The following is a 27,560-nucleotide window of genomic DNA, read 5'->3' as shown; positions in this document are numbered from 1 at the left end:
CATGAACTATAAATAAATCTAAACAAGAATTAACAAATGAGTTAAACATTTCAACCCATAAAAACCTTGAACTAAACAAGAAACTGTTCTTCGCTATTAGTTAAAGAGAAAAACACTGGTGATACATGGCGTGGCCTAATGATTCACGAGAGTAAGATCTATTTATTTACCGAGCTTGATGTCTACCTTCATGATACATGTTAGAATTGAGTATGTACAAATAGTGACAGTTTCGTAGCATACCTTCATGTTACATGTTAGAATTGAGTGTGTACAAATAGTGACACTTTCGTAGCATACATTCAAGAGGACTATTTACAAGTTTCATTTGGTTGGGCGTGTACTAACAACACAACTCTACACACATCTGTTTACTACGTGAATTCTCAAAATGTCTAGATCTAACAGACTAAAGATTTAACTGCTGGTACATATAGAATAGTGATCTAAATGTCTAGACTTTCTTATATAATTGGAGGACTAGGAGAAGTGAATTAGCTGGCCCATAATGAAATAGAAAATAAAAAATATTGGCCTACAGTGAAAAAAAATTAAATTATGCAATTTATTAGAAAAAAAAAAAAAAAAAAAAAATAAGTCCGGTTATTTAGACTTCTTTAAATACCTAGACCTATAGCAAAGGGCCCTAAATGTCTAAATCTATGGTTAAGGGATCCAAGAGTGGTAGTCTTTTAGCAAAAGCATCCAAATGTTTAGATTCTATGTCTATAGTTACGTGATCCAAGTGTCAAGAGTTGTAGGCCTAGTCTTATAACAACAAATCCAAGTGTTTAGACTCCAGGTCTATAACTTAAGAATACTAAATGTCTAAAAAAAAAATTTGAATAACAGAAAAAAAAAATCACATTTTTGTCACCTCAAACCCCCCCCCCCCCGGGGCACCATTTTTTCCATTATGTTGAAATGTTTTAAACTTGAATAAAATAAAAGAGATCTAGTTCAGAATGTATAATACTACAAAGCTTTGAAGATGAAACCTTTCCATAATGTATTGCAGTTCCAGTAACTCACTGGACAGTTAATACAAACCAAATACATGTCAAGTAAAAAACTATTGGATTGTTTATCTCCCTTGCTCACCCACCACATAGAACACGAACTAGTGTCTGAAAGGAAGAACAAAAGATCGTTGGGTTGTTGTCACAGAATGAAAGTACTGATACATCCGCAATGATATCTATTTAAAAAGTAACCTGGATGTCGTTTGATTTTCTGCTCGGACTAATATTCACTTATAGGGACTGTCGTGCGGAGGTATAGAAATGAACCCAGCCAGTATTCAACACTACTGAACTATGCAGTGGATGGTAGCTGATATTCCACACTTTAATCGTCAACATAATAATAACAACAAAAACACACGCACACAGTTTCTTAAACAGATCTGGAATTCAACCGCAAACGATATCAAACAAATGTTGAATTGAAATAATTTGCAACGAGATATAGATCTTTCTGGTATCATTGACTTCACTTCGATAAAAGGTGCCTGGATTATATCCCTTGTCTCGATTTCGGGATCATTTTAAATAGTGTATTACCTCCCCCACTTCAAGTGTCAACTATTTAATAAAAATGATTGTGAAAGGAATTTCCACCGACTATCACGTGTCCTACAAGAGCCATACAACTGACAGCGATAACAGAAGAGCGCTCTCTATACTCCTTACATAATCTATCTAAGTTTGTATTGCTTTGTTACTGTAATAAATATCATCTATAGACATGTATTTGTAATCGATAAAATTAACATTTTGAAACAATAGTACATTAAATAGTTATAGATATATACAATTACACTAAGTTGGACTACAATAATTCACAAGGTTTATTATATATATATATGCTAATCAGGCGATACACTCATTCTAATGGCTTGCTATCGAAGGACTTTTCTCAAGGTACAACCATTTTAGCCAAAGTGTTAATTGTTGATTTGAATGCTTGTGATCAATTTGGTCCTTGTTTTTCACCAAGTTAGCTAAATACAAACTTAATTGGTCTGTATATAAAAATTGCTAATTTGGTTTTCTGAAGTTTTCATTATTTGGTCTCTCCAAGACTATGTCCTGGCAGCTCTAAGTGTTGCCTGATTGTATTTTTTGGCCAACTCTTTGGTGTAGTACCTGCCGCCGTGAGTGTAACCGTTGAGAAAATCTGAAACATTGGAAGGCGCTGAACTTTCCGTCGTTTTGCCTGGGACAGATGGCGCTCTGGCAATGACAGGCTTGATGTGAGTTGGTTTGAGGTTTAATGGTTGCACGCTGGTTGTGCTTACCCTTAGCCGTTTAGGTTGGGCTTTGGGGCTCGCTGTTACAGCTGGAGGCCGTTTCTTTTGTTTCTTGTTCTCGGGTTGAATTTTCTTTTTCTTGTTTTGCGATTGTCCAGACTTGGAAGCTGACCTCACGTGCCATTTCTAAATATAAACAATAACATGTATGTTAGAAAACTTTTTATTAACATTTTTAAAACAAGAAAAGCAATAAAAATACTTTAAAAAACATTTTGAAAGCGATAGGGAGAAAGGTGGGTATCTTCTTTTTAAATGAATTTAGGTGAACGACCTGAATGCGAACTCGAGATCTAAAGTCTCCTTGGCTTCATCAGGCGAAGCCACTAACCACTATGCAGAAAAGCTCTTACGAAACTAGAAGGTTTCATAGCTATCTATTGTTAGTTTCAAACGTTAAAGCAAAGTTTCAATGGGACTTATTCAACTGAATATAGCCTGAGACCAAATCAGCGGGTGTAGCCGGTGGGTATCGCTAGTTATTTTATAATTTAAATAATCTAATTTCTTTTACTCCAGCATTCTGTGTTGCTCTGCTACACTCACGCATGCCAGCAGATGACACAATATTTATTACCTTTTATTTAGTATTTACAGCCACAGTGTTTGCTTTAGTGTAAACAATATTTAGAAAGTTGTTTCTGTATCGTTATTTATAGTATATACAAGATAGTTGCACTGGGCAAGGTATGTATCCCGTAGGGGGACGAACGTATGCCAAAAGCAGTCTTTTTTTTGTGAGCTGAAAGGTGGTCGGCGTAACAGAGGTGGCCCACGGAAGACATGCTGACCAGCTTAGGCACCAACCTGCTTTAACTGTCATAGAAGAGCACCTGGTTGAAAGCGGCTTCAGGGCGAGACAGCTGGAGGTCACTTACAAAGGCCGCGGGATACACATTTGAGACCAATAGAAAATCCGTTGCCAAGGACAGACGCAGACGGCGAAAAGTAAATCTAAGTAGACCACCGGCGGACAATGGTCGCAGCTAGGGCTGTGTGGCCACTGGAACTATTGTATTAATCATTAAGACAAGCCTTATTATTATTATTATACAAGATACAAGACCGATTTTGTTTTCTACCGCGATAATGTTTTTCTGTTTACAATGTTTTGATTAAAAAACAATTCCTTGTTTGGGAGGTTATGCATAATTATATTGGTTGTTACAGGTATTGCTCAAATAATTTGTCTGCGATTGTATTACTATTGAATAATTATAATGAAACAAAAAAACTTTTTTTCTAACCCTTTCAGTCAACATAACAGGACACTTTGCATCATAAAAATTTGTTTACAAAGTTGTCAAAACATACTGACATTGTTGAATGAATGACGTTCATCTATGGAATGATGAGATGAGATTATGTCCTGATGAATGAATGACGTTCAACTTTGGAATGATGAGATGAGATTATGTCCTGATGAATGAATGACGTTCAACTATGAAATGATGAGATGAGATTATGTCCTGATGAATGAATGACGTTCAACTATGAAATGATGAGATGAGATTGTGTCCTGATGAATGAATGACGTTCAACTATGGAATGATGAGATGTCCAGGACAGAAAAAGGTCCGTCAGTTCTAAACTGACTTAGTTGAAAAGTCAAAGAAGTTTTTTTTTTTTTTTGCAAATCAAGACATTGCTTCAAAATCCAAAAAGTTTTCCTATCCCATTAGGAATAATTAAGAAAACTATTGTAAAGAATTGTTTCAAAAATATATCATTTCTTGTAAATGTTTATTATTTCACAGTCTATATACTTCTGAATTGTGTAAAGTTAAAACATCTAATTATCCAAAATGTATATTTAGTAGTAACATTTGCTATCTGGACATATAAAGGCCCCTCCCCCCTCATCTGAAATAGTTTAGGGACAGGCATTTTTAAAGTCTAAATCCAGCAAGTATAATGTCTTTTTTTTTAATCACAAGAAAACAAAATAAAAACAAAGCTAAAATATTTAAAAACAAAAATTGTTTATGTCTTAAAAAATAGAAAACCAACGTAACCATTTTTCTTTAAAGTTTAGCCCCAAGGAAACTTTTAGCTTGATCCATAGAGCTTCATTATTGAAACATGCATCTAGAATTTTCTAGATCTAGACTGTGGTTTCAAAAGATCCCAAAGGCTATTTACACCGCCCCATTTTTTTTCTAGCTTTCAACAAATTTTCCCTCTTCTTGTCTGAACCTGTTAATAATTAATATCGACGTAAAGGAAACGAGAAACAGTCAAAGGGACATAATAAGTATATTTTTATTTTAAAAAGTGAGATTTCTATTGCGTCCCTTAATCACGTTTTCTTTATTATTATAATAATTTGTCTGTCAGCCTGTCATCTCTGTCAACACATCATCTCTTTCAGCATGTCATCTCTGTCAACACATCATCTCTTTCAGCATGTCATCTCTGTCAACACATCATCTCTTTCAGCATGCCATCTCTGCCAGCATGCCATCTCTGCCAGCATGTCATCTCTGCCAGCATGTCATCTCTGCCAGCATGCCATCTCTGTCAGCTTATCAGCACTGTCAGCATGCCATATTTGTCAACACATCATCTCTTTCAGCATGTCATCTCTGCCAGCATGTCATCTCTGTCAGCTTATCATGACTGTTAGCGTGCCATATTTGTCAACACATCATCTTTGTCAGCTTGTCATCACTGTCAGCGTATCATCTCTGCCAGCATGTCATCTCTGCCAGCATGTTATCTCTGTCAGCTTATCATCACTGTCAGCATGCCATATTTGTCAACATATTGTCTCTATCAGCATGTCATCTCTGTCAGCATGTTTAGAAAATGACGATTCTGTAATTTGAAAAAAGAGTCAAACAAATGATCTTGTACCTTTAAAAAAAAAACGTCTAAGTTTATCAGCCACTTCCTTTAGTTTGTACACCGAATACACCAACAAGCTGGCTATTTGAAATAGGAGCTCCGCCTAAGTGATTGATTTATAGATTGACCTGATTAAATAAGTGTCTGGCCGTTCGCCATTTCATGTTAGATGTGCTAATGTAACTTTTATTTTGAAAAAAAATCTGCTATGGAACTGGTTTTGCTGTGAATATTTGTATTATACTTGTCATTGTGAAACTCTCGTTAACCCAGCACTGTTGGATGATAGTGTGTCTATTTCCCTCACAGAAGTGTCCGGGCGACCTTATCAAAGGATGAAGTAGTTGAGGGCTAGAACATTGTTGGAAGTGGTTGGAGCTAGCACGCATTGAGGGTAAACAGAAATTATTGTGTGTAGGCCTATAGAAGTTTCGGAATGATACGTTCACCTATGTGAGATTTAATGAACTATCTGGCTATAGATCACTACTTGATTGCAAACCCCCTTGGACTTGGCGCCACATATAGAGAAGTCTCTTTATATATTTCGTTTGATCATCTCCAAACCGATGACTTACATTGATCTGTGTGGCTTGCGATTCCTTCCAGGCGGTCACTATGGTCAAGGGGGACATCAAAAGCTTGCTGACCGCGCCCTCAGCGTGACCCATGATGAGGTACTCCCTTCCTCTGTGTAGTTTAGGACAGGCGCAGGTTGCGTTGACCCACAGCGTGACGTCGCTGGTAGCAGGGAATTTGACTGTCCTGCCGCTGAAGATGACCTGGGCCAGTTTGACCTTGTACATCATCTCGTTCTCACTCACGCGCTTCCCTCTGACCATCTGAACTTTGACCGCTGCAAAACAAACCAAGAACATAGACCTTCAATAATATTACTTAGAACTTATAAGTTCATTAGTTTACAACTAAAATACAACATTGAAAACATTCTAGATATAAACACTAGCGGATTCAGGGAGAGCGAGGAGGGATGTGTGTGTGTGTGTGTGTGATCCTTCCCACGCAAAAGTTTGGGATTCGCCCTTGCCATCTATGTATGGTGTAACCAATAGAAATAAAAAAGAATACAAACATAAACTATGAATAATATTTTTTTTTCTAATGTTTTCTTTTAATATTTAGTATTACAATGACTAAGCATCAATGCCCCGTTGCGTCTAAAGTGACTTTTTACTCTCAATGTGATTATATCTCTACCGTTCAATTAATAGATTATTAACACAGTCTTTAAATGCACAAATATTGTCTTTAGTGAAGTGTACATATTTTAAATTCCATCTGACACTTTCACCATTGTCTAAAGGAGGTGAAATAATGAAGAACAAAATCGAGTTAAAAATGGAATCGTTTATTTTAAGCTAAAATTTCACACAAGGAAGTATGGCTGGATAGCTAAGTTAGGGTTAATAACTCCCGTGTAGTGGGTTTGAGTTCCATGCTGGGATTTTTAAAAAATCTATATTTATTTTTTAAATGACAAATAAAATATAAATGTTTAGTTGACTAGTTTATTTGAATTTTTAGGAATCCAAAAAAAAATTTAGTACTTCAATTTTAAAAAGTACATGTTGATAAAATCTGATTTGGGAAAAATACAAAAACATTTTCCAGCATCTGATTGAGCTGATCATGTACTTAAATAACTAATGGAGTTGTATTTGTGAACACGTTCAGAGTTCTTAGTTGTAATGTTGAACCTCTTTGGTTTATCTTGTTGAACCTCTTTGTTTGACTCATCTCTTGTCTAAACTCGCGAGTCCCAAGAGAGCATTGCTTCTTATACTGTGGGGTACTCACTCAAAGAATTTGTGCAACGTCCTAGCATGAACGTCCTAGAAAAATCTGTTGCATTTCCTTTGCAGTTATGGATCCCTTTTTGAATATTAAATTAACACAAAAAAAAAGGACATTGTTACCAAAGATTACCAAAGATTTGAAATTTGAAGTAATTGAGAGTCCTTTTATTTTATACCTATATTTTTGTGCAAGAGGTCTCTGCAATAAGACTCCTGAGTGTTGCACCAACCGTTGTATTGTTTATGTGTGTCTAAAACAGAAGCGTAACTAGGTGCCTCGGTAAACGGGTCATCTTCTAAAAGAAACGCCAATGACAAAGCATTAGTAACATGTGCTTCTAATGTCCCTCACGTCTCTGCCGCTCATTCGCAGTTTCACATTCAGGAGGGTTCTACACCTGGTCCAGCTGGGGAAGTGAAAGTTACCTTCAAACATTCCAGCTGGCTAAAAAAAGGAAGAGAGACCCGAGGGTGAGAACTTTTTTTTAGGGGCGGGGAGTGAAGGTTTGAGAAAAACTGCAAAACACTCTATAGTGTTTATTTTTTTGTTTTACAACTCACGGTATGTCACTCTGGTCAAATGTTTGTACACGTTATTTTATTAATCTATAATTGTGTCATTAAATATGTATGGTTTTGTCCCCTTAGATAATTGTACATGTTTTTTTTTCTCACACCCATTCTCGGATAAGTTGAAACTTTAAACAATTATTTATTGTACCTAACAAAACATGAAACAATTAAAAAAATTAACCTGTCAATTAAATATTGGCAATCAATTATTTTGTTTGATATCAAAAAGGGAAAAAAACTTCTACAATATAGAGAGATATAGTTGTGCGAGGTTCTTTCCCTTAGATAAGCATTTTTTTAAAAGGATTTTTCTATTTTACTTGTTTAACGCGTGTGATAACTTAATGGAATATAAAATAACTATTCCAATTATTTCTATTGGAGATTTTCATACATGACAAAAAAAAAAAAAAGCTCTAAAAAAGCAAAATGTGTGGTGTCTCCGGTGTACAAACTACAGGAAGTGTTGCTGAGGTGTATATATAGGATCATGTCTGCGCACATTGTAGCTCGATAGAAGCACATTTTAGAAGCTCTTCTGTTTGTGGCACAAAATTATTTCCATCCCAAGTCTGGACATGGAAACGTCACAAAAATGTGAAAAAACTTCAATAAAAGCTGAAACAAGGTTTTGTTTTGTAAAGTAGTTCTAAGTGGTCAAGTTGTTGTCTTTCAACCCTAACCTATGTAACATATAACTTAACGTTTAGATCTAGTCATAGAACATATAGGATTCACTCTCGTCTCATATAATTATTATTTTGCAATTTTTTAGCTTCATAATCTAGAAAGATCTAGGTCATCAATCTATTGAAATGGACATAAGAGGATACAAATCAACAGACTTGAATTATTTCAATCCAGGATTGTCTCAGGATTGTCTCCATGGAAACTAACATAGATTTGCTTGAATATATAGTTTTGTGATTAATAATTTAAAGTGCGCAAAATTGTCTTGCATTATTTCTAAACTTTGAAAACTAAATATCATTACTTTTCTTAGACAGAAAAGATCGATTTTCCTAGATTCGGGGCGAGTTCCCTTACAGCTTGAAAAAGAGTTACGCACATAGCAATTTATATATATAGGTCTGTGATCTGATCATTATCGGATAAGAATTTGTTTCCGTTTTCCAGTCTAGATATAGATATCTGTCTATGATTTCAATACAATGAACGGATAATACTTATGTTCTATGACTTTTAGATATAGATCTAGGTCTGTGATTTCAATATAGTGAACGTATAATACTTATGTTCTATGACTTAAAACTTATTTAAGAACAAATCGTCAGCTAAGTGGGCTACTAACGACCAGTTGATAATAAAATAAACGCATTGAGATCTAGTTAAAACAGAAAATAACAAAAGATCATATTTTTATCTAAGAAAAAGCTTACAAAAGGGAAAGAACTGTGCATATCTATCAATGCTGTAACATTTATTTCTCGTAAAATTGATTTTTTTTATTACAATTCAATCCAGAATGTGAAGTGGGAGAAATAACGTGTACCAACATTGTATCCGTGTTGTAAATACAGAGCAATTCTTTTGTGATTGAGTTGGCAACACTGACGTACAAGCTAGCGTCCTTGACATTGTTGAGTTCATCGTGAACATCTCCACTCTCTGGTCTCACTAACCAGTTGATCGTGAACATCCCCACTATCTAGTCTCACTAACCAGTTGATCGTGAACATCTCCACTATCTAGTCTCACTAACCAGTTGATCGTGAACATCCCCACTATCTAGTCTCACTAACCAGTTGATCGTGACCATCTCCACTCTCTAGTCTCACTAACCAGTTGATCGTGAACATCCCCACTATCTAGTCTCACTAACCAGTTGATCGTGAACATCTCCACTATCTAGTCTCACTAACCAGTTGATCGTGAACATCTCCACTATCTAGTCTCACTAACCAGTTGATCGTGAACATCTCCACTATCTAGTCTCACTAACCAGTTGATCGTGAACATCCCCACTATCTAGTCTCACTAACCAGTTGATCGTGAACATCCCCACTATCTAGTCTCACTAACCAGTTGATCGTGAACATCTCCACTCTCTAGTCTCACTAACCAGTTGATCGTGAACATCCCCACTATCTAGTCTCACTAACCAGTTGATCGTGAACATCTCCACTCTCTAGTCTCACTAACCAGTTGATCGTGAACATCCCCACTATCTAGTCTCACTAACCAGTTGATCGTGAACATCTCCACTCTCTAGTCTCACTAACCAGTTGATCGTGAACATCCCCACTATCTAGTCTCACTAACCAGTTGATCGTGAACATCTCCACTATCTAGTCTCACTAACCAGTTGATCGTGAACATCCCCACTATCTAGTCTCACTAACCAGTTGATCGTGAACATCTCCACTCTCTAGTCTCACTAACCAGTTGATCGTGAACATCCCCACTATCTAGTCTCACTAACCAGTTGATCGTGAACATCTCCACTATCTAGTCTCACTAACCAGTTGATCGTGAACATCTCCACTCTCTAGTCTCACTAACCAGTTGATCGTGAACATCCCCACTATCTAGACTCACTAACCAGTTGATCGTGAACATCTCCACTATCTAGTCTCACTAACCAGTTGATCGTGAACATCCCCACTCTCTAGTCTCACTAACCAGTTGATCGTGACCATCTCCACTCTCTAGTCTCACTAACCAGTTGATCGTGAACATCTCCACTATCTAGTCTCACTAACCAGTTTATTTTCCCACGAACTACTCAAGAATATCTGACAGAGGAAGAGCTAACGAGGATGTGTAATGTGTAATGTCTCTCGGTGTCATGTAAATCAACGATTGGCGCGAAAGTCTTGATTCAAGATGGCAGAGCCAAGGCTCCGCCTTGTTTCCGGTGTGTCTAACTACCGGCACATCTCGTACACGAGGAGATTGCTGATGACGCTCATTTCCGGTTAAGTTATCGGGTCATGCTGAAGGAAGTCAAGCGAATTCCATTTTGTCAATGCTAAACTGTAATATATCAGTGCTTCTAAATCTTTACGAAAGCAGTACCGCTTAGTTTAAAGAGCATAGTGATACGGTTAAATGGAAACAAGTTTAGTTTGAAACTACTGTAACAGTTTTATCAATAAGACTAATGTAAGACTTTTTATAATGACACATTTTATGAGACCTTTATAAACAAACTACTGTAAATCGTTTATTGAATGACAAATTGTAATGTCATGTAAGTGTTTGGGAAAACAAGGAACACTGAATTACTATCTTAGTGTTAGAAGGACAATAATAGTAATAATAATAGTAATAATAATAATTAGAGAATACGAATAAAAATAGACTTAGTTTACTGTATCTGGGAGAGGTTCTTGTACCTACCGTAGTTATAGTTATGTTTCTTCATGTTAGACCAAGACAGTTTTTTCTTTCTGCATTTCGTACAGCCTGCTGGGAGAAGTCAAGATCCCATTAGAGTCATTGCACTTGTTAAGTTAGAGGAACAAATACACCAACACAGGTAGCACGTACAGGAACAAATACACCAACACAGGTAGCACGTACAGGAACAAATGGATTTACACTAAGAGACAGTCCTGACACCAACACACAGATCTACAAACCTAGATAGCACTTACACCAACACACAGATGTACAAACATAGACAGCACTTACACCAACACACAGATCTACAAACCTAGACAGCACTTACACCAACACACAGATCTACAAACCTAGACAGCACTTACACCAACACACAGATCTACAAACCTAGACAGCACTTACACCAACACACAGATCTACAAACCTAGACAGCACTTACACCAACACACAGATCTACAAACATAGACAGCACTTACACCAACACACATATCTACAAACATAGACAGCACTTACACCAACACACAGATCTACAAACCTAGACAGCACTTACACCAACACACAGATCTACAAACCTAGACAGCACTTACACCAACACACAGAGCTACAAACCTAGACAGCACTTACACCAACACACATATCTACAAACATAGACAGCACTTACACCAACACACAGATCTACAAACATAGACAGCCCTTACACCAACACACAGATCTACAAAGATCTGCATAAATATAAACCTAATTTAAACAATACTGGAGGCTAGTTATGCATTGAGCTTGATGTCACTGTGACCGCTGACACTGACATACATGAACATTAAAAATATATGTATACGTCACAGGGCGTGACGTCAGACGTGTGACGTGGCGACGAGATGTTTGTCTTAACTGCCCACAAGTTGTGACGTCGCACGTCAGTGTTGAGGCCTTCTCTAACGATTGGTCTGGATAGAATATAAAATAAAATAATTTGATTCGTTTGAACTTAAATAAATTCAGTTGGACTACTATTGCCCACCTCAGCAGAACTACTATAAAAATATCGCTTTATGAATTAGGCTTCTATGTTCTTCTCGGTGACAACAATTAACCATGACACACTCTGACTGAAAGTGGGATAAAGGAGTTTTAAAATCTTTCTGCTCAGCCTTAATGGAGAGGAGTCGACCACTTCGTTCAGATCTGATGTTCTTCAAGAGTTGGTAGCCGCGTTCTAGTGATACAGAATGCTTTTTCAATTATATATTTAGTCGAAGTCTTTGTTCTAGTGAAGTATTAACATATCAATAGGTGATGGCAAAGATAAACTGTACAGTCCATTAAAAAAATGCATATAAGATTTTCGGTAAAGAAAAGACTCCATGCAAAGCTTCCTTATCTAATATATAAAGCACAATGTAAGGAGATTGTATGTATGTATGTATGTCCCGAATAGAAATCATAATCGTTTGAGCAGTATTGATACAACTTGGAATAAATGTTCCTTATATCATGGCGGAGACCCAGAGCTGGTCTTAGGCCACTGCACCTATGTGGCCGCAGTGGGCCCCGCACTTTCATAGGCTCCGCGCGTATTCTAGGTGTAGGCCTATATTATTAAATTAAACCATTATAGTTTATATTGCTGGGTTCCTGCGGCCTCGTGATTTTCCACGGGCTCATGAAAATCTCTTGAAATCATAAAAAATCTCATGAAAAAAAGACAAAATTGTCATATTGGGGTGTCATTCATTACTTGAGGTCAACAATTCGCGAAGATAGATTGAACAATTTGACAATACTTGCTGTTGCTTTTGAGCGTGATCTATGTAGGAAACATGCAAAGCTCGTCTAGTGAACTTGATCGTGATAATGTACTTAGTAAATAATAAATAAAATGCAGAGACGAATTTATTTTTCAATGCAAAATCTTAATTTTCACTTATTATCCTTATCCCTACCCACGCAATCCGTTCGCATCGGGCTCCGCATTTGTTAGAGCCGGCCCTGCGGAGATGGTAGACTATGTTAAATGACTCTCCCACATCAAGAAGTCCCCATCCCCCCCCCCCCCCCCAAAAAAAAAAAACAACAACAAACAAACAAAATAACTAAAGTTAAACCTATCGAAGAATGAAACTTTTAACTAATCGGGTAAACCCATTTTAACAGTCTTTTTACATTAGTTATGAATTTGTCGTCTAAAAGGGTATACCCCATTTTTATAGTTTACTTTTATTTTGGTGTGAAATTTAAAAAGTGTTAAGGGAACATCTCGCCATGTTTGACATAGATCTAAATCCAATGCACTAGATCCGTGATAAACAAACTAAGGCCGGCGGGCCATATCCGACTAGCATAATAATTCATTATTTTCAGAAACATTAAGCAAGAGTGGCAATGAGGATCCAACTCTGACCTACATTATATTTTTCTAAATTTGACGCAGCTGAAGACATTGTCTACAACACTTTGATTTCGTGTTCTTTTTAGTAGTCTTCTATCTATCTATCTATCTATCTATCTATCTATCTATCTATCTATCTATCTATCTATCTATCTATCTATCTATGTGTATGATGCCTAAGTCGTCAAGTAATACTCATGAGATTGCAGGCTAAGGACAAAAAAAAGTTCTCTAATTTAAATTTTAATTCACAAGAAACATTATTTGTTACAGAGAAACTTAAGACCCTTGATCCTAGTCGGGTGCCGAGTCCGCCCGAGGTCATGTGACCACCTTTGATCTTTCCGTCACGGCCTAACACGGCTGTCACCTCACAGGACCCCCCCCCCCCCCTCTTTTTTTTCTCCTCTGCACTCTACCCCCTTTCCCTGGTCTCCATCGCCACCCTCAAGACAACAGAGGCGCCTTTGAACCGCCCTGCGCCCTACAAGATGGAAGAAAAAAAAAAGCGAGTTTGTTGCGAGTTCAATAAGATTATAATTATGTCGTTGTGTGTGTTTGTGTGTGTGTGTGTGTGTGGAGGGGGACGACGAAGAGGTGAATGAGGGATTTTGTTCTAAGGTGAGGAGAAAAGGTTTAAGGACAAGGTTGTAGGTTCAAACACGCCCACCTCCCTTTGTTCTCTACGAGTCAGAGTGTAACTCTATGTGTGGGGTGAGGGACAGCAGTGTAACAACTGCTAGATCCACTGGCCGTCAACTGTCTTAATAATATTCGTTCGACTTTGTTAGTGGACTCCAATATACAGGTGAGAATGGAGGGGAGGGTGCTCAGAAATAGACCGACACCTAGCAGTGGGCACGAACGTGGCAACTAGATCTAGCTCGGGGGTCAAGAGTTTCATAAAAACCAAACAAACAAGCAGAATAAATTTAAAAAAAAAAAAACAAAGCTTATTTGAGGGAAGATACTCAGTACTGCAAGAATGAGCTCCCTTTTCTATATAAAACTAAATTAAATAATTACCACTGATTGATTAACTAGTTGTTTAATTTTATTGATTCATGTTTTGTCATCGACTATGAATAATTTTGCAACATTTCGATTTGATCCGAGAATGGATAATGGGAGTTAAAAAAACGTGTATAAAAAGTAAACAGGAAAATAAATCCATATATACAACTACATCTCTATATAAGTAGCATTTATTTCCTTTTTTCGATAAAATTAGTTAATTTCCAATAATTAATTAATTAATTGGTTAATCTTTATTTTTTATTATTTATGTTTTGTTAGGAGCAACAAATAATTGCGTAAAGTTTCAATTTGAGCCGAGACTGGGTGTGAGCGAAATAACGTGTACAAAAATTGTACCAGACAGACAGACAGACGGACAGACGTAAGTTTTGTAAGGACAAAAAAAGTCAATGAACGTATATCTGAACCAAAATGGAAACAACGCAATCCCATCTGCAACTAGGTTCTTTATCTCTTAATAAAAACTTTATCGCCGGACGTACAGAAACATAATACTCTCATAGATTGGACTGTAGGCCCAATAGTGTCATGGATTGGACTGTAGGCCCAACAGTGTCATGGATTGGACTGTAGGCCCAACAGTGTCATGGATTGGACTGTAGGCCCAACAGTGTCATGGATTGGACTGTAGGCCCAACAGTGTCATGGATTGGACTGTAGGCCCAACAGTGTCATGGATTGGACTGTAGGCCCAACAGTGTCATGAATTGGACTGTAGGCCCAACAGTGTCATTGAATGTATTAGCGGACTTGACCAGAAGAACTGACAGCAAAAAGTCCATCTTAAATAAAATAAAATAAAAATATCTAGAGTTTACGCACAGTTCATCGTGTAATATGATCGTACTTACTAGTAGTTTTTTTTTGCAACCCCGCGCACACACACACTTACAAACTTTGTATTGTTAAAAGGTGTACCTACAAATCTAGCTACCTACTAGACAAACGTAAACATCCAAAACACACACATACAAACTTTGTATTGTTTTAAAGGTGTACCTACAAATCTAGCTACCTACTAGACCCACGAAACATAATAGACTAGAGCATCAAATACCCAGAATATTTAGTTGGCAGTTTCAGGGTCGAACATAGCAATGTCAAGGACGCTCAAGTCAACTTTAATGTTGGCAAGTAAATTTAAAAAAAAAAAAAGGGGGGGGGTTAGCTTCAACATTTCATTCTGCAGTGCTAAAAAGTGCAAACATATACATAAGTTCTATATATTAACAGAACATCGTATCAACCGTTTCTTTATTTTGTTCACCGAATACCCCCCTCCAAAAAAAAAAAGCTTACTGTATATAATGTTTTTCCTGCCTTTAGAGGCATTTGATCCCTCACCGTATTTTGTCTATCTCTGTAGTGTGCTATTAAGTCCCCCAATAGTTCGCTATTAACTTTGTCTACACTTCGTTTCTCGCTGGAATAAAATGTGACTTGATCCTAGAAATGTTTGAAGTGAAATCCATTGTCTTTATTTTTTCTCGTCTCATCAGGTGTTCTAATTAGAAGATCAAGGGTAGCTAGGGCCAAGTCTAATGTTTCGAGAACCAGGTTTAGGCTGACACTAGGCCGACCTTTACAAATTGCTAAGAGAAAGCTAACTGGTTAGCAAAATGGAGCAACTGGATATTGAGGAGGAATTACCACAGGAATCATGGTTCTTCTTGCACATGTTTCTTGCACAAGTTTCTTGCACATGATCATAGTTCATGCCGCTGGAACATTATTATTACACGTATTCGTGGTGAAAGATTTTGGAATATACTTTTTGCACATTGTTCTGTGCATTTGTGTGTGTTTTGTGCATGTGTATATGTGTTTTGTGCATGTATAAGTGCGTTTTGTGCATTTGTATGTGTGTTTTGTGCATGTATAAGTGCGTTTTGTGCATTTGTATGTGTGTTTTGTGCATGTATAAGTGCGTTTTGTGCATTTGTATGTGTGTTTTGTGCATTTGTATGTGTGTTTTTTGCATCTGTATGTGTGTTTTTGCATTTGTGTATAGGTTTTGTGCATTTGTATGTGTTTGTGTGGGTCATTTTTGTCATTTATAGGAATGGACGGGCCTGCCATTGAAAGAGGCTCTAACTAAGGCAAAAGACAGAGAGGAAAGGAGAAAGACGTTGACAAATCTTGCATGATGCCCCAACGGTCCAACAGACTAAGGGATAGGTAAAGGTGTGGGTCATTTAAACAGACCAGAGCAAAGCTGCTCATTCTTGGATATCAGATTTAAAACAACATTTTGTACATCATCTTCTTTCTCTTCCCTTTCTATTGCGCACAATTTCTGTGGTTCACCTCTTAATACATTAGGGCGCCCACTCTCCCCTTACAAGCCACGCCACTGTTCTGTCTTCTGTTACCTCGTAACATGCCATTCCAACCCATTGGTATACTTAAGTTGTTTATTTTATTTGCGCTAAGAAAAATATACAAAATACAAAGCAGAAAAGAATTCCAACAGGATTATTTATGGCTTAACGGACAGGAGGCATTATGGGAAGTTTTATTCTCTACTTCTTGTGCTTGGATGTCTTCAAACTAGCTCAAAGACCCAAACTCTAGCCACATGTACAAATAGTGGATGGGACACACATCACTGATCACGCCCTCTCTGGTGGTAAACAGTTGGCCAAACCATATAGGCAACAAATAGTTGACCATTATCCTTTAAACCCACTTGACCAACGGAGTAGGCCCAGTATATTAGACGCCGCTGTGAGGGTGTTGATTGCCCAGGCAGGACAAGACGGACACCACAAGTCCGGGGTTCTGGAGTGCCCCGAAAAAAACATCGAGACCCCGCAGTGCTAGAACATCAAAGTGTACCCAGGGTCCGGTGACTGGCGGGCGTTAAATCATGCTTAAAAGTTTGACCAGTGGTCAGTCTTTAAAGTCCTGGGTGACTCCGTCTAGCCAGCGGTGATAAACATTGTGTGACATCAGAAGCAGTCACGTGATTCACATTGAGAAAACAACTAACAGCAAGACTGAAGACACATTAATCTTTGACAGTTTTGTTTCGTAAGAAAATGTTTCTTTTATTTGTGGAATAATTTTTAACAGTTTGTTGGGTGGCCACATCAACGAGCACAACCTTTAACTCCTTAACAAATATGCGGAATGTGTGGGAGTGTGTGGGAGGAGTGTGTGAGAGGAGTGTGTGGGAGGAGTGTGTGGGAGGAGTGTGTAAGAGGAATGTGTGGGAGGAATGTGTGGGAGGAGTGTGTGGGAAGAATGTGTGGGAGGAGTGTGTGGGAGGAGTGAGTGGGAGGAATGTGTGGGAGAAGTGTGTGGGAGGAATGTGTGGGAGGAGTGTTTTTAATTGTTAATTCAAGTTTTAAAAAGATGTTTGTAAAGAAAAAAAAAGAAAAGATTTTCTTTTTCAACCTCGTACTAATAGGCGTACTAATAGGCATTATTCTCTTCTTAAAAGTCCACTTGCCCAAGAGACTTCGCCTTCTTCTTCTATTGTACTAACATTAGACACCATTTAAGAACCATAGAGACCAACAGTGAGCACAGTGACCATCTAAAAACCTTTTTGGAAGCATTGAGACCATTTTTGAACAACAGAGATCATCTATAATCCACAGAGACTATGATCCACAGAGACTATGATCCACAGACCATCTATGATCCACAGAGACTATGATCCACAGAAACCATATATGATCCACATAGACTATGATCCACATAGACTATGATCCACAGAGACAATGATCCACAGAGACTATGATCCACAGAGACTATGATCCACAGAGACAATGATCCACAGAGACTATGATCCACAGAGACTATGATCCACAGAGACTATGATCCACATAGACTATGATCCACATAGACTATGATCCACATAGACTATGATCCACAGAGACAATGATCCACAGAGACTATGATCCACAGAGACTATGATCCACAGAGACTATGATCCACAGAGACAATGATCCACAGAGACTATGATCCACAGAGACTATGATCCACAGAGACTATGATCCACAGAGACTATGATCCACAGAGACCATCTATAAAGCTCCTCCCTATACCCTTTCTTTACTCGTCTTACATTGACATCGGAAATGTAATTGTCAACTAAAGAAGAAAACAATTGTTCTATTTATCGCAAGGCAAACATGTCAGAAGAGTATTGTCCCACTCCCTGGACTCATTGTCACACTCGTGGTTGAGGACTTTTTACAACGCCACTCTGGACTAATTTTCTTCCAGGGAACTAACTCTCTGCTCACAAGGTCCACAACGCTTGACAGACATGTTGTTTGAACTATTGACATTGTACTCAACTGTCACATCTGTAACAGCGCCGTTGAAAGCTGAAGTCTGTAAGTCGTATGTTGAAGAAATCCGAGACAGATGTAAATATTAACAAAATAATATAATGCCAAACTTTCTCTTCAAGGACAGACATAATGTCATTCTACAGTTAACACTTGGGCCTAATAATAGTTATGATTTCCAAGATAGTCATTGATAATATGAGTAAAAAAAAAAACAAAACAAAAAAAAAAAAAAAAAAAAAAAACCAGATACAATTCTTTCTTGAATCCAATCCAACTTTCTGATGTCAACTTCATATGTCATGTTGGAGTAAACTCTGGTATATTTCTTTTGCTATCATTATAATGTTGTTTGTTTTTATGTTTATTGCACGGATTCCCTCATGATATTCTTTTTGAAAATATTTTATTTTAAATGGTCATAATATGGTGGTTCTATATTCGCGTTTCTCAACCTTTAAAGTCCCACAACCCCTTTAAGAAATTGCCCACAATGCGTAAAATCATCTGTTAAAAACTGTAATCATGATTTAAATTATTGTATGAAATGCCACAGCTGTATGTTTAATCACAAAGCACTATAATTTATTTTGCTTATAGGTAAATGACAAATGAATGACATTTTGTCTTTATGACTTGCATATATTTACTTGTGCACTCGAAGAGAAGCTCTCTTATTATATTTACTAGTGCACTCGAGGACAAGCTCTTATTATATTTACTTGTGCACTCGAGGGCAAGCTCTTATTATATTTACTTGTGCACTCGAGGGCAAGCTCTTATTATATTTACTTGTGCACTCGAGGGCAAGCTCTTATTATATTTACTTCACATTCCTCGTCCCATATGCTAGGACAAATTTGTACAAATACTCGTTCTTCCCCAGTGCTATTAGAGCATGGAATGGGTTGTCTGAGCTAGCCAGGAAAACCAGTGACTTGGCAGAATTTAAGTCATTGGTTAATATGCATGACTAAATGCATGACGCGTAGGACGTAATCATCTTCTTTTTTGAAGTAACGTCTGTATTATATAAGATAAGATAAGATAAGATACTTGTGCACTCGAGGGCAAGCTCTTATTATATTTACTTGTGCACTCGAGGGCAATCTCTCTTATTCTATTTACTTTTCAACTGCCTATTCCCCCTACATTCATGGTTTACATTGATGTGGCAACTTGAAAAGCATGACGGAGCATGGTAAATATCGCTACAAAATTGTTGCGACAGTTTGTGAGAATGTCCAACTTCATGGCGAAAGTTGAGCCAGACTACGAATTGTAAGGCAGTCTTTGCAAGATCAGAATCAAATCTACTTCTGTTTTTAACAAGTTGGAAAATCCTGTTTTGCAAAGACATTTTGTTGAAAATTTAAGATGACCAAGATGTCAACCAGAGATATTTTCTGAAGTTGACTTTCAGTGCTAAAGAGTGCTGTGGCTATTTTCTACTTAATAAGAAGATAAAAAACAACAATAACTCGTGACAACCATCTCACTTCAGTGTGAAATAGCAGAACATTTTAGGACGCATCTAATTCGTTACAACGATTTTAAAACAGTCAATTTCCCAAAATGAAAACGACTATTGTTCATCGATGTGAGTTCCAATCACTTAACGCATTTTTTTGTCTGCAGCACGGAGAAGCCACAAGCACACCTGTCACATGTTGAAACAACACCCAAGCACACCTGTCACATGTTGAAACAACACCCAAGCACACCTGTCACATGTTGAAACAACACCCAAGCACACCTGTCACATGTTGAAACAACACCCAAGCACACCTGTCACATGTTGAAACAACACCCAAGCACACCTGTTTGCAGAATGTTTGGAGACACTACAAATAGTATTCCTAGAAATTGTGTCTAATCCATCAGATGCTGGAGTAGTCATTTCAAGAGATATGCAAAAAGGAAACTTGACTTTAGAATCACCATTTTTTTTAGCTCGTATTATCGCGGCTTTCTAGACTCAATCAGCTTTACATCTAAATCGCTGTTTGTGCTGGTCGGCTAAGCTCGGGGATATTCGATATCAAAATGACGTTTCGGTTCGTTCTGATAATAGAACTGAGTTACAAATGAAGCACTGAGTTTTTTTTTTTTCATTTCTGCATTAACTATTGAAATAAAACTAGAGCTTCAACAATCATCATTAGATTTCTTTTTCCGAGATCCAGTTTCATGATTTGTTCTAAAAGTTTGTAATAACATGGCGCGTATTTTCCAGTACGTGCGTACATCTTCACCATATGATGAACTGTAATTTTAACTGTTACAAATATTTAAGATGCGTCAATTAAAATGTTTGCAAAGAATCTGATTCAATTGTTTGCAACATCTATCTTTGAAGGACAATTAGAGAAAAAAAAAAGAAATTACGCAGAAAATATTTTGAAAAAGACACGTTTTTAAGACCAAAAAATCTATTTTTTTCCGATAGTCTTAGATGACCCCTGGAAAATAGTCATTCGACCCCCAATGGGGACATGATCCACATGTTGAGAACCCCTGTTGTATTTAGTCATAATATGGTGGTTCTATATAGTTATAATATGGTGGTTCTATATAGTTATAATATGGTGATTCTATATAGTTATAATATGGTGATTCTATATAGTTATAATATGGTGGTTCTATATAGTCATAATATGGTGGTTCTATATAGTCATAATATGGTGATTCTATATAGTCATAATATGGTGGTTCTATATAGTCATAATATGGTGATTCTATATAGTCATAATAAGGTGGTTCTATATAGTCATAATATGGTGATTCTATATAGTCATAATATGGTGGTTCTATATAGTCATAATATGGTGGTTCTATATAGTCATAATATGGTGATTCTATATAGTCATAATATGGTGGTTCTATATAGTTATAATATGGTGGTTCTATATAGTCATAATATGGTGGTTCTATATAGTCATAATATGGTGATTCTATATAGTTATAATATGGTGGTTCTATATAGTCATAATATGGTGATTCTATATAGTCATAATATGGTGGTTCTATATAGTTATAATATGGTGGTTCTATATAGTTATATGGTGGTTCTATATAGTTATAATATGGTGATTCTATATAGTCATAATATGGTGGTTCTATATAGTTATAATATGGTGGTTCTATATAGTTATATGGTGATTCTATATAGTTATAATATGGTGGTTCTATATAGTCATAATATGGTGATTTTATATAGTCATAATATGGTGGTTCTATATAGTTATAATATGGTGGTTCTATATAGTTATATGGTGGTTCTATATAGTCATAATATGGTGGTTCTATATAGTCATAATATGGTGGTTCTATATAGTTATAATATGGTGATTCTATATAGTTATAATATGGTGGTTCTATATAGTTATAATATGGTGGTTCTATATAGTCATAATATGGTGGTTCTATATAGTTATAATATGGTGATTCTATATAGTTATAATATTGTTACGTATTTCTGATTTTCTGGCTAAATGTACTAGGCACACAAATAAAAGAAACACTGCAAAGAACTTGACGACTCAACTTTCAGCTTTAAATAACTTTATTGAATTATAACTATAACAATTCGTCACTGTAACATGTAGCGTATACGTCTTACATCGACTGTATCGACTGTAACGGCTCAAGTCCACTCTCTTCTACTGTCTCGCACAGTAGAGAACAGTATCGACGACTGTACTGACTCTTTTCACATGAACATCTCTGGTTTATAAAGAGTCCCTAATCGCTTGTCTATTGTTGCAAAAACACTGCTAGTACCCTCTGGAACAACATGGGAGGAAACATCACATCCTGTTGTTGTTTATACATGTCGATTCCAGAGGATGCCTGCTGCAGTGTCATCTCGCCGAGGTCACACGTAGTGACCTCTAACTGTCACTGTTCATTTGTCACAATGCCCCCCTTCGTAAATCTGTTCGTCCTCTGGAACAACACGTGAGGCACGTCCCATCCTGTCTTTGTTTACATGCATAGATTCCAGATAACACTCGGTGCTGTGTCATCTCGCCGGGGTCACACATAGTGACCTCTACCTGTCACTGTTCATTCGTAACACTGCCCCCTTCTTAGATCTGTTCGTCCCGAACAGATTCTATTTCACAACGGTACTGATACGGTACTGATGGAGTCGGTCAACGTGGACAACCTTCAGCTTGGACCGTGGACTTTTCTGTATCCGGTAGACCACGTCGTTTATTCTTTTTACGACACGGTATGGACCTTCCCAGTCTCTTTGGAGTTTCGGGGATCTGCCTTTTCGTCTCTGTGGGTTATAGAGCCACACTAGATCATTCTCATGGAACCCCGACGTATTGGCCCGTTTGTCATACCTCGTTTTCATCAGGTCACTGTTGGTCTTGATGTTTCTGCGGGCCAATACATGAGCATTCTCCAATCGTCTTCGGAGATTGGTGACATATTCAGTTGAAGACACTGGCGTATCTCTCGGAATCCCAAATAACAGGTCACATGGTAGACGAAGCTCACAACCAAATAACATCTTCGCTGGGGTATATCCTGTGGTGCTATGAACGGATCCTCTGTATGACATGAGGAACATGGGGATATGGCTGTCCCAGTCGTCTTGTCGGTCATCAGTAACCTTAGACAGATGTTGTTCTAGGGTTCTGTTGAATCGCTCCACCATCCCATCAGATTGCGGATGGAGAGCTGTCGTGTGAGTCTTTTCGATGCCAAGTGTCTTGCACATCTCCTGGAAAACTTTGGACTCGAAGTTCCTGCCCTGGTCAGAGTGCAACTCATTAGGTACACCAAAGCGACTGATCCAGTTATCCACGAGTGTTTTGGCCACTGTGATAGCTTCTTGATTTGGTATGGCATAAGCTTCTGGCCATTTGCTGAAATAGTCCATGACTACCAAGATGTATTTGTTTCCTTTCTTGGTTTCAGGAAATGGGCCTGCTACATCTATTGCGATCCTCTCGAATGGAACACCAACATTATACTGTTGCAAAAGACCCCTAGTTTTGCGTCGAGGGCCTTTTGCTGCCGCACATATGTCGCACCTTCGACACCATTCCTCTACATCCTCTCTATATCTGAACCAGTAGAACCGCTGACGAACCTTTTCCAGAGTCTTATTGACACCAAGATGAGATCCGCTAGCGCCATTATGCATCTCTTTCAGTACTTCAGCAACTCTCACCTTCGGTAACATCAGCTGAAGGCGATTGGATGTTCCATCAGCAGATTCCCAAACTCTTTTGATGACACCATTGACTAACGTCAGCGAGTCCCACTGAGCCCAGTACGCCTTGATGGCTACCCCCTTCTCAGAGATGTCTTTCCAATCTGGCCGTTGTCCATCTTCTTTCCATAGAAGAATGGGAGCCAGATCTTCATCTTGCATTTGGTCCTCTCGAATCCTTTTATCACACCAGGGTCCGGAAACATCTACTCCGAGCCGAAGACAATTGACAGCTACCTCCTTTTCTTCAGCCCTCTTGCAGTGCTTACATTCTGCTTTGCAGGATCGTCGAGACAGTGCATCAGCATTTTGGTGAATTTGCCCTTTTCGGTGCTTAGTTTCAAATTCATAGGTTTGAAGACGTTCGATCCACCTTGCCACCTGACCTTCAGGGCTCTTAAACGAAAGCAACCATTGCAGAGCTGCGTGATCTGACCTTAAGATAAATTTCTGCCCGTATAGGTACTTGTGGAAATGTTTTATTGCATCCACAGCAGCCAGCAATTCACGTCTCGTCACACAGTAGTTCCTTTCAGCTCTCGATAGGCTTCGACTGAAGTATGCGATGACTCGTTCAGTTTCATCCACCTTTTGGGACAAGACTGCGCCTATTCCAGTGTTGCTTGCATCTGTGTCGAGTATGAATGTCTTCCCTGGAATGGGGTAGGCCAATACTGGTGATGAGGATAGTGTGTTTTTCAGCCTCTCGAAAGCTTCTTGACATTCAGATGTCCAAATAAATGGCCTCTTTTGCTCTGTCAGTTGATGAAGGACCTTACAGATGTTTGAGAAATTTGGCACGAAACGTCGGTAGTATGTACAGAGTCCCAAGAAACTTCTCAGCTCATGGATATTACTTGGCGTAGGCCATCGTTTCACTGCCTCAACTTTGTCAGGGTCAGTGCTGACTCCGTCATTTGACACAATGTGACCAAGGTACTTAACGTTTTTCCTGAATAAGGAACACTTCTTTGGGCTGAGTCTCATTCCCGCACTTCTTATCCGTTGAAATACTTCCTTCAGATTTGCAAGGTGCTCTTCAAACGTTTTGCCAATGACAATAATGTCATCAAGGTAAACAAGGCATGTAGTCCAATGAAGTCCTCGTAAAACCCTCTCCATCAATCGTTCAAAGGTGGCTGGTGCGTTGCAGAGACCGAATGGCATCACAGTAAATTGCCAGAGGCCATTGCCAGCAGAGAAGGCGGTTTTCTCTCTATCATTGGGATGCATTTCAACTTGCCAATACCCACTCTTTAGGTCGAGAGTAGAAAATACCTGGGACCCTGCAAGCGTGTCCAAAGTATCGTCGATTCTAGGAAGTGGATAACTATCTTTATGTGTGACTTCATTCAGAGCTCTGTAATCTACACAAAATCGCATAGATCCATCCTTCTTCTTTACTAAGACAATAGGCGAACACCAAGGACTATTTGAGGGCTCAATGATTCCTTGCTGCGTCATGCCCTCTATCATGTCCATAGCTTCTTGTTGCTTTGCTAGCGGCAAGCGACGTGGTGGCTGTCGAATCGGTCTGGTGTTTCCAGTGTCTATTCGATGTTGTACCATGTTTGTCCGTCCGCAGTCTGTTTCATCAGATGGCAGAATATCTTCAAACTCAATGATCAACTGTTCCGCTTTGCTGAACTGCTCATCTGATAAATTCACTTTCATTTCTGTCAGGAGCTTGGTAATTTGTGGATTGAAAGGTTTGGTGGAATTAACGATCGTGATATCATTATTACAGTTTCTTATCAGGTCAAGAGTATTACATATTGCGATGGGGCTGTCTTTCTCTAGATGTCTCTCCTGTAGGCCGAGGTTCATGATTCTGACGGGCACCTTTTGATCTTTTCCGACAAGGACCAATGTTTTTCCTACTGCCATTCCGCTGTTGTCATTTTCAATGCCTTCCACTATCGCCGTCATCGTTGCAGTTTGACCATGCTCTAACTTTCCCCAGATAATTGCTTCAGACTGAGCTGGCAAACTTGTATCTTCTGTTAAAAGGATTCTTCTTATTTGACCATTCTCTTCATCTTCATCCCCGAGCAAGGGAATCTCAACATCACCACATTTCAAAGTACCACCTCCGATGTTCAGAGAGAATTCACATTTCTGCATAAAATCGAGCCCAATAATACAGTCATCCGTAATGTTAGCGATCAGAAATTCATGTATAAATGACTGATGCCCGAGCTCAAAGTTTATATTTGTCAGTCCATGTATAGGCATCATCTCTCCACTGGCCGTCTTCAAGGAGTAAGAGTTCACTCTCTTGATTTCGTTCTTTTTGACAATGTCTGGACGAATGACTGAACGTGAGGCACCAGTATCTAGAAGAAAACGGTAATTTCGAGATCCAATTCCACCATTGATGTACAGACTTTTATTCTTTCCTAACACAGCGACTGGAATTATAGTTGCAGGGGCTGTCATGTTCTTGATCGCCGATTTTTGCCCCATAAAACCGGCAAAAGTTAGTTTCCCTGGTAGACATGAGCACCTGACCTTGCATCTGTCTCCGGTCTGTGCTGATACTCTGTTTGTCGGGGAAATCTTCTCGTGCAGTTCCTTTGTAGATGGCCAGGTTCTCCACAATTCCAACAACGTACACTGGTTCTATTCTGTCCTTCTTGCTTCTTATTTGGTCTGCGTTCTTCTAGCACTTCAGTTACCCTTCTGAGAAGTTGTGTAAGATCTTCTTCTTGGACTTCCAGCATACGCCCATGATGGATATTCTTAGAGGCGTCTTTGGCGGCTTCATAGGAGAGGGCGTAGACCAGAGCTTCGCTGGATTTGCGCTTACCACTGATTCTTATTGCCTTCTTCAGTTCTGGATCTCGAATAGCATCAATGAATGCATCAATGATAATGACGTCCAGAAAGTCTTGTGCTGCTGTTGGATATGCCAAATGAGCAAGACGTTCTATGTCCGCCTCTAGCTCTTGCAAGGTTTCACCGGAGCGTTGTTGTCGGGTTTTCAACTGAACTCTATAAACTTCTTGTAAATGTTCGTCTCCGTAACGGAGCTCCATAGCCTTAACAATGGCAGCGTAATCTTGTTGATTTGTTATTGACTGAAGCAGTTCTGCTGCCTTCCCTCTTAAAGCTAACACTAGAGCAGTCGCTTTCTCTTCTTCAGTGTTCCAGTTATTAACCTTGGCCGCTGCCTCAAACTGTCTTTTGTAAACAGTCCATGAGATGGATCCATCAAACACAGGCGGCTTTATCTTCCCAGAGATTTCGGGCACTAATGTTTTTGTTCTAGTACCCCGTTCCTTACTCAGTTGTTCTTGGACATGAGTCCTTATCTCTTCCATTTCTTTTTCCACAGTGTTGACTCTCTGGTCAATCTTCTCGTTCATAGAGCTCATCTGTTCATTTACTTTTTCATTCATGGCGTTTATTTTCTTGAGGCTCTCCTTCATTAAGTCCATCTGGCCCTGCATGTTACTCAGGATCTCTGTCATATCTGGGTTTAATTCAAATATGTATTCATCTGGATCTTGATCTTCCTCAATAAGGGCCTGTCTTAGGCGTTCTGTTAGTGTTTCTTTGTTACCATTGAGCTGCAGACCTCTCTCACAAAGTTCTTGCCTTAATTCTTTGACCAACAGCTGGTTAAGTAGTTTCCTCGAAGACATTTCAGCCAGAAAACATCCCACTTCTGACACCAATTGTT

At 38.4% G+C, this 27,560-nt stretch overlaps 1 protein-coding gene across 1 annotated transcript in view; it reads right to left on the bottom strand.

Annotated features, from left to right (window-relative positions):
• Window positions 1-889: 889 nt before the first annotated feature.
• Window positions 890-27,560, bottom strand: part of LOC106054348 (secreted frizzled-related protein 3-like) — a 58,938-nt gene continuing 32,267 nt past the window's right edge. The window contains exons 2-4 of the mRNA XM_056044773.1: window positions 10,912-10,980; window positions 5,737-6,014; window positions 890-2,437 (exon numbers count right to left, since the gene is read on the bottom strand). Coding sequence (XP_055900748.1) covers window positions 2,084-2,437; window positions 5,737-6,014; window positions 10,912-10,980 — 701 coding nt within the window. The 3' untranslated portion in view covers window positions 890-2,083. The remainder of the gene's footprint in view (window positions 2,438-5,736; window positions 6,015-10,911; window positions 10,981-27,560) is intronic.

The sequence above is a fragment of the Biomphalaria glabrata genome, chromosome 10 (assembly GCF_947242115.1).
Source record: "Biomphalaria glabrata chromosome 10, xgBioGlab47.1, whole genome shotgun sequence".
In the NCBI taxonomy this organism is placed as follows: Eukaryota; Metazoa; Mollusca; class Gastropoda; family Planorbidae; genus Biomphalaria; species Biomphalaria glabrata.
This window is presented reverse-complemented; position numbering and strand designations above follow the sequence as displayed.